The 9575-nt window shown below is 16.6% G+C and overlaps 2 protein-coding genes across 2 annotated transcripts; both read right to left on the reverse strand.

Annotated features, from left to right (window-relative positions):
- Positions 1-7266: 7266 nt before the first annotated feature.
- On the reverse strand, positions 7267-7452 carry CORC01_06601 (uncharacterized protein; the record flags this gene model as incomplete). The annotated part of the gene is made up of 1 exon (XM_022618241.1): positions 7267-7452. A coding segment is annotated over one exon (186 nt), but the record flags the coding sequence as incomplete, so codon positions are not given.
- A 357-nt stretch (positions 7453-7809) lies between these two features.
- Positions 7810-7959, reverse strand: CORC01_06602 (transposase; the record flags this gene model as incomplete). The annotated part of the gene is made up of 1 exon (XM_022618242.1): positions 7810-7959. A coding segment is annotated over one exon (150 nt), but the record flags the coding sequence as incomplete, so codon positions are not given.
- Positions 7960-9575: the final 1616 nt, after the last annotated feature.

Below are 9575 nucleotides of genomic sequence, written 5' to 3' on the forward strand. Positions count from 1 at the left end.
CTATTTTTATACGTTATTATAAAAAGTAAATATTTTTTTTTATAATATATTAATAGCTAATTCCCCCCTAAATAGCGTATCTACTTTAATAAAAATAAATAAATTATAAATAAAATTAGCTTAAATTAGTTAAAATATTTTAAAAAATATATAAAGTTTCGTACGAAAGGTATTAAACGGCTTTTAATCCTCGATAGCTATAATAATTATAAATTAACTAAATTCGATAATTATTATAAAAAGCGTAATATTATCGCTTTTTATATACCTCCCTATTTATTATACGAGCTTTAACTTTTTAATATTAGTTATTTTAGTTTATTAAAAGCTTTAACTAGTAAAAAAATTAAAAAGATAATACGGATATAAATTACGTATATTATTAAAAACGACTTTTTTTTTATTTTTAAAATAGCCTTTTTTATTTTAATAAATAAAAAAAACGTATAAATTAGTTTTAAATAGGCTAGAATTATATCTTTTAATCTAAAAATAATTATTTCTCGTTTAAATTTTAAGTTAAAAATGTTAATATTATTTAACTTACGCCTAAATAGCTAGGGCTCTTAAGACTTAAAAATATTAATTATAATATATAACGCTATACGAAGCTTTATTTTATTTAAGAAACGGATTTATAGCTATTAATATAGCTTATTAATATATTTATACGAAATTATTAATTTATAAACTAAAAGTATTAATAAATTAATATATAAATTAACTCTTATTAAAACTAAATACCGCGGGCTTTATATAATAAATAAAATATTAAATAAGCGCTAAAGGGTTAAAAAAACACAATTACGTTTTAAAAACTTATTTAATATTATTAAGGCTGAGGTAATTTAAATAAAAAAAAAGGTTATTAATATTAAAAACGAAAATATATATTAAAAGGATATTTGTATAAAAGGAGTTAAATCGCGCAGGCGGTAATATAATAACTACGGAAAAATTAAATATAATACATAAATATATTAAATAGTTTAAGAGACTTCTAAAGAAAAGGCTAATAAGTAATTTTAATTAATTTCGTACGATATAGCTTAATTAATTTATATAAATAGTAGGAGGGTATTTAAAAGTAGGCGACTCGTTATAATAGGCGACTCGCTATGTATATACGTTAATTATTATTTATTTAAATATAAAAACCTAGATCTTATATAAGTTATAAATATTTATTATATATTTAATAAAGTATTTAATATACCTTTATAAAAATATTTTATAATATTTTTTTTAATTCTTTTTTTATAGTTTTTTAAAAGTAGGTAAGTTTTATAATCGTAAATATAAAAGCCTTTTTAATATAAATATAGGTCTTAAGTTATTTTATAAATAAAATTAAGCGCTTACTATTTAAAATACTATTTAAACTATTATTTTTTTATTTAGTTAAGCGATTTTTAAATTATATTTTAATATAGTAAAATATTATAAAATATTTTTATTAACGTATACTTATCTTATAAGCTTTTTAAAAGTCTAATTATTAATTTTATTTTAATATTTTTAATAATTTCTTTTTTTTTATACGCTTACCCTTTTTTATTAATTTTTTTATATACGTAAAAGGGAGCTTAAAATCGATCTTTTTATTTTTTATTTATATTTAAAATAGGGTTTTTTTACGTATAGCGATTACTATTTTTTTATTATTTATACGGATTTTATAAATTATTAAGCTTTTTTAACGGCGTATTTAAAATTTAAAAACTTTTATAATTTTAAAAATTAATTTTATTTATTTATTTTTTAAAAGGAATTTAAAAAGCTTTATAAAGTATTTATTTTTAATTATAAATAATTAAGAATAGCTTTTAAAAGATTTTAAAAAATCGAAAAGGTTTTAAAATATATAATAGTACGGTTTTAAAGCTCGATCTTTTAAAAAGAATTTAAAAATTACTTTTTATATATATATAAAAGCGTAATATTCGTATTTTATTTTTAATAACTTTTTTATAATTACTTTTCAAATGTTATAAATTAAATTTTAAAAAGCTTTTAATTTTAAATAGTTGATTTAAAAATATTAAACTATCGCGTTGTCTATTTTATTTATATAAACCATATTAAATCGGGTTTATAATATAATAAAATATTAAATTAAACCGTTATTATAAAATATAAAAAACTTATTAATATTAAAAAGTAGGTTATAATATAATAAATAATAAGCTTATATTAAAAAAAAAAGAATTTTTAAATAATTAAGTTATTATTACATTTTTATTTATATTTTTAAAACGTAAAGTCGTATTAAAGCCGTAATATTAAATTCTAGTTTTTAATAAACGTATTTTAAAAACGATATTAATATAAAAGCCTTTTATAATAGCGACGTTTTTTAAAATAAAGTCCTTAATATTAAAGCCTTTTTTATTATAAAAAGCTTTTTTAAGGACTTTAATTTTAATTTTTATAATATAAATATAGGTAATACCTGCTTTTATAAACTCGCTTTTTAAATAAAATTTATAAAAACCCTTTTTTAATAAAGCTTTCTTATTAATTAAATAATATCTTTTATAACTATTATAAATCGTATTATTTAATAAAGTATAGCGTTTTTTAAAAAGTATTAAAAATATTAAAAAGCTTATAAAACCGTTTTTTTATAATTTTTTATTATTATTAAAAATAATAATCGTTACGACGTTTTTAAAATAGTTTTTTAAACGGGTTTTGCCGTCCCTTCGGTTCTTTTAATATACGTTTTTAATATTACTAATTAACTACCCTTTTTTTTAATATTTAGCTTAAATATAATCGAAAATTAATAATATTATTTAATCTTTAATTTTAACTGCTTTTTTATTCGTAAGCTTTTTTATATATTTAAACGTTTTTATAAAAGCTTTTCGAACTTTTTTTTAATTTTATAAGGACTAATAATAATCTTTTTTATATAAATAGGCCCTAAACGTCGTTTTTTAATTATTAAACTTATTTAAACGTTTTAAAAATAATAAAAAGGTTAAGGCTTTTATTATCGCTTTTTAAAAATTAATTTTTTTAATAAAGGATTTTAAAAGTCCGTTCGTATTTTTTTAAAATTAAAATAAGGCGCCTAAATCTCTTATTTATAATAAGCTTATTAAGTATTTATGTTACTTAAATCGGTATAAAGCGGGTTTTAATAACTTTAAAAAAGCTTTTTATTATTAAAACCTTTTAAAGCTTAAGTATATTATAAACTTAAGATCGCTTATATACCTTATATTAATCAGAATATTAAATAGTTAAAAAGACGTTACTTTAAAAAGTTTAAAAAAGTACGTTATTATACTTTTTACAAATTATTAAAAAAATCATAAATTTAAAAAGTATTAAATTATACTTTAATATATATATAAACTTTTAAAAATTAGTTTAATTTTTATATAAAAATTCTATTTAAGTATTTATAAGCTTTTATAAATTAATTATTTTAAAAATAAAAAATTCGATCGTGCGATAGCTCGCTATAATCGTTATTTATATTTAATTTTAATTAATATAATTTTTAATAAGTCGTTTATATTTATTTTTAATATTATTAAACTTAATAAGACGTAGTTTCGTAAGCTTATTAATTAAAAAAATTTAAATTTAGTCGACTTTATCGTTATTAAACGTTTAGATTTCGTTTTTATTATTATCGTTTTTTTAAACAATTAATTATTTATAATAATTATTTTTTAATTCGATAGTACGCTCGGCGATTAATTTAATAAAGTCTAATCCTTTTAATAATCGTATATTATCGTTATTAACGTTCTTTATATTTAAATTAATAAGATTTTAAATAAATACGGTTTTTATACATATTTAAAAGCTAATATACTAAATTAATTAATCTACTTTTATATTAAAGCGTTAGCTATTATTAAATATAAAAAGTTAAACGGTTATTAATATCGTCAATAAACGTTTTATACTTTTATAAATTTCAAAATAATAAAAATACTTATCCGTTTTTATATTTTAAAAAAAAAGTCTGTAAAAACTAAGTTTATAATTATTATAAATTAAAAACGTAAAAATATAGTTCTTGTAATTTAAAATACTTATCTTTTCTTAAAAATATTTTATAAATTAATTAAATAAATATACCGACTAAAGGCGCTTAGGAAATAAGTTAATAAGCGTACTTAAGCGGGTACTACCTTAGCTACACGTGGCTGTGCGCTGGACCTCTTACGATAAAACGTAAGCCTATTTTTAATAACTAAAAATCCTTATATATACTAAAATCCGAATTATAAAATTATTATTATTTTTTATATAAATAATATTTTTATACTTTTTTATAAAAATTATAAATAATATACGGCTATTATTATTAATATTATAAAAGTAATATTTAAATTATAAAATAAAAAACTTATAAAATATTATTTAAAAGTTCGGATTATATAAAATAAAAAAAATAAAAATATCTATTTTATATACGATATTTATATAAAAAATATAATTTAAAAGTTCGATTTTATAAATAATATTTATTTAATTATATTATTATTTATAAATAATTTAAGAATATATAAAAACTAATTTATATTTATATAAATAAAAATATATTAAAAAAATAAAATCGGTTTTTTATATTTTAATATTAATACGTCTCGATTATATATAAATAGTCTTACTATTATTTAAATATTTTAAAAACTAAAGTTTTAAATATTTTTAAATAATAAATTAAATTATTAAATATTTATATAAAATACGCTATTTAATAATTTATTATAACGTATAAAAAGGTAAAATAAACTAAAGACTTAACTATAATTTACCTTTATTTATAACTAACGATACCTTTTTTATAAATAATAAAATTATAAAAAAGTCGTTATAAAAATATATTATAATACTTTTTAATAATTTAATTTAATAAAAGGCGTCTAAATAATTAATAATAACGACTTTTATAATTAAAATAAAGCTTTTTTATTTATAAAAAATTATTAAAAAGATAATAACGTTATAAAAGCTTTTTTATAACCTCGTATTTAATTTAAAAGCTTTTTATATAATTTATTATAATAATAAATAAATAATTCAATTAATAATAACGAATACGGAAAAGGTTTTTATATATTTATATTATATAAATATTTAAAATATATAGCTCCGTTAAAAATATATTATTAACTATTTAGAAATTAAATATATAATTATAAAAAGTATATTAATAAACGGTTTTATAAAGAACTTAATTAAAAAAAAATTCCTAAATTTTAAAGCTTATTTAAATTTAATAAATATATAAAAAAATAATTATAAAAAAGATATAAGTATAAAAAACTAATAATTTAATTATAGCCCGAATTTTAAAGGGCGTTTATTAGAAAATAACTTACTTTATAAAATTATATTAAATAAAAATCAACTACTTTATAAAACTATATTAAATAAAAATTAACTATTTTATAAAACTATACTAAAAATAAAAATAATAAAAATAAAAATAATAAAAACAAAAATAATAGCCTTAAAGGGCGTATTTAATTATTATTATTAATAATAATATAAATAAAAAATCTCTTTTTTAATAATATTAAAAATATAACGACTTTTAATAATAAAGCTAATAAATATATAAAAATATTATTATTATTATTTTATTAAAAAGAACCGTTTATAATAATAAGCTTAGCCTTTTTTTTAACTTTTTTAAAAAATAAAAAAAGATTTAAAACTCTTAGCTTTATAAAAGACGGAGCAAATATAAATAAAAGTTTAATATTATTAATTAAAAGCTTATAAAACGAATTTTTAAAAATTTATATAAGAGTTAATAAGGGGGTTATTAATTAAAAAGCTTATTAAATAAACTATAAAAAAACGAATATTAAAAAAAATAATAATATAAATATAACCGTTTTAAAAGTATTTAGCGTATTTATTTTTAATATAAAAGGCCTTTTTTATAATAATAAAATATATATAATACGCTTTAATACCTTTATTAAATTTTATTAAAACGAAATAAAAAATATAAAAAATAAGATTTAAAATACTAAGCTTTTTTTTTATATTTTTTTTATTATAATAACTTTACTTTTAGCTTTATTTTTTAATATAACTATAAATAAAGCTATATTAATCTTAAATTTAACTAAGGATTTAATTATTTTAATAAAAATAATATAAGTATTAATACTTTTTTTTTATAGACTATTTAAATATATTAAAAATAATATTTTAAAAAGTTTAAAAAAAAAAAAACTTATAGGCTTTAACAACGGCTTTTTTAAAAGCGTTATTAAAAACGGTTTTATAATTAGTTTTTTTAATTTATTATTTAAGCTATTAATATAAAAACTTTTTTTTTTAAAAATTAATAAAATAAAAATTATTAAAAGTTTATAATTCTTTTTTTTTTTTACCTCCTTTTTTAAGTTTTTAAGACTTTTATTAACGAGCTTATTAGCCTCTTCCTCGATAGCGGCCTTAGTAACGGCGTTAATAGTTTTTTTAATAACGGCGGTATTAGTGATATGTCTAGCGGCGGCGGTGGTATAAGTAGCGGCCTTCTTGGTTTTAGCGGCGTAGGCGGCGTAGGCGCGCTCGGCAGCGCCTTTTTTAATAAGGGTAGTACCGGCTATTATATATATATAAATATAACGTACTTTATTAATTAGCCGCGCATGTTAATTAGCCGCGCACTTTTTCTAACTTTTTAAATATTTTATAAATTTATATAATTATAATATAAAATACTAATTAACTTTTATTAATATTTAAATTATTAAATAATTTTATATTTTTAAAATACGTTTATATATTATAACTTATTTTATTATATATATTATAACGCCGTTAAGCCGACCGACTTTTTTTTAATAGACTTTTTTTTTTATTTTTTTAAAATATTAAATATTTCTTTTTACCTTTTTTTTTTAATATAATTTAGGATTTTTTTATATTAAATACTCTTTTAAATTAAACGAATATCCTTTTCGCTTTTTAGTATTTAATAAATATTATATTAATATTTTAAAATATATATATTTAATTTATTAAAATTATAATTAAGTGCGTTATTTTTTACGTATTTTTTATTAACCGGTCAACTATTTTAATTATTAATATTAAAAAGCTTTTTTAATAAGCCAAGATCCGAGTTTTAATAAAATTAAATTATAAAAGCGTTTTATAATAATTAAAAAGTGTTTACGATTATTAAATTAATAATATTAAAAAGTCGGTTATAAAAAGTATAAACGTCCGTATATATATATCGAGTTTTTTAATTATATAATTTAGGTTTTATAATAAAATTTTAACTCTATAGAAAACGGATTTAATATTTCTATTTAAAAAGATTTTATTATAAGCTTTATAGAAAATAATAAAAAATTCGGATTTTATAATATAATTAACAAAAGATTTAATAAATAGGTTAATTTTATCTCTATATATATATTTTAAAATCGAGTAAAACGTAATATTTAATAACTAAAATAAATAAGATGAATATGGGGGTATATTAACGGTTATGATATTATTTTATTTATAGTATTTATCGAATTCGGCTAATAAATAGTTTTCATACTTATTGATTATAAATATTCGATAGATATTTTTTATATAGGCCTAAGTATATTTATTAAAATACTTAATCTAGTTTAGGCTAGTTTTATTATCGATCTATTTATTAATAATCGGTTTAATTACTTAGTCGTTTAAGAAACCGGATTCTATCGATTAATTAGTAAAATAATAAGACCTTCAAATAATTACGAAAAGTAAAATATATTACCTTTTTAAATTAATATATTTAATAATTATAGCCTATTTATAGTTATTAAACTAGACGGATTTCGCTTTTTTATATTTATTAATATACATAACGACTATTAACTTAATAATAACGCTTATTATAAAACTAGTCTCGTTAAAGTTATATAAATCCTTATTATTAATACCGTATTTAATTATTATATTATTTAATAACGTGAATTATTTCGAAATAATTTTTAGATCTTTTTAAAAAGCTTTTTAATAATTATATAAACGATTAAATTTAATCTTTAAAGTCGGCTATAAGTCGATAAACTTTTTAATTTAATACTTTTTAACGGGCGTCCTATTTCATATTTAAAATAAAAGATTAATTATATTTTTTATATTAATAAGTTATAAAGGAAATTTTTTAAAATCTTATTTAATAACGTATTAAAAAAGTATTTTTTTTAATTAAATCGAGTTTATATCGTTAAAGCTAGATTTAATCGCGGCGTAGTTAATTATTTGTTTTATTATATAAAGTGCTTTTAAGGATATTATATATTTTTATAGCGCGTTATATATTAAATTTTTAATTTATAATGTATATAGCTCGGATCGCTTTAATAATAAGAATAATTTAATTTTTTTAAATATAGATTAGTATTATAGTTATTAAGTTATTATGTATTAAAGGTTTAAATGGTTAGGAATAAAGCGCGTTGTGGAAAAAGTGCGCGGCTGATTGATATACACGGCTAATTAGTAAAGTTCGTTATATATATTTATATATATATATTTAATTATTATATTATAATTTATTAATATTAAAAAAGGGTTACGTAAAACTAAAAACTAGCCTAAAAGATTTATAAAAACGATTTATAATAAGATTAAAAAAAAGAATTTAATAAAAAGGTAAATAATAAAAAAAAAGTATTTTTATTACTTATTAACCTACTTAAATAATAACTTAATAACCGACTTTACGATAATTTATTTATTAACAAATACGTATAATAATAATAATAACGCGCTTATACGGGCATATTATAACGCTATAATTTATAAAATAATATAAAATTATTATTTTTAACGAATTCCTTTTATTGAATTTATTTTTTTATTAATTATTTTTATATTTATTTAAAAAATATATAAAAAGGAATTTATATATGCGATCTAATTACGAATAGCTTCGTAATTAAGGGGGTATATTATAAAAAGTTTAACGTATAGCTATAAATAGCTAAAGTAATACCCGTTTAAGTACGCTTATTAATTTACTTCTTAGGCGCCTTTAGACGGTATATTTATTTAATCGGTCTATAGAATATCTTCTAAAAAAAAAATAAGCACTCTAAACTATAAGAACTACGTTTCTACGCTCCTGGCTTGTAATAGTAATCTTATAAAAATTAATAATAATTTTCTTTATATAAATAAGCTTTAAATATCGGTTTTTAATTATTAAATTTATTTAAACGTCTTTTAAAAATAATAAAAAAGCTAAGGCTTTTATTATTATTTTTCAAAACTAATTTTTTTAATAATAAATTCCGAAAATCCGTTTATAGTCTTTTAAAATTAAAATAAAGCGTTTAAAACTCTTATTTATAATAAGCTTATTAAATATTTACGTTATTAAGTCGGTATAAAACGAGCTTTAATCGTTTTAAAAAAGCTCTTAATTATTAAAACCTTTTAAATTTTAAATATATTATAAATCTAAGATCGCTTATATATTTTAAATTAATTGGAATATTAAATAAAAAAAAAACGTAACTTTAAAAAGCCTTCAAAAATATATTATTATACTCTTTATAAATTACTAAAAGAATCGTAAATTT

This window comes from Colletotrichum orchidophilum (genome assembly GCF_001831195.1).
Source record: "Colletotrichum orchidophilum strain IMI 309357 chromosome Unknown Scaffold_50.1, whole genome shotgun sequence".
Classification (NCBI taxonomy): domain Eukaryota; kingdom Fungi; phylum Ascomycota; class Sordariomycetes; order Glomerellales; family Glomerellaceae; genus Colletotrichum; species Colletotrichum orchidophilum.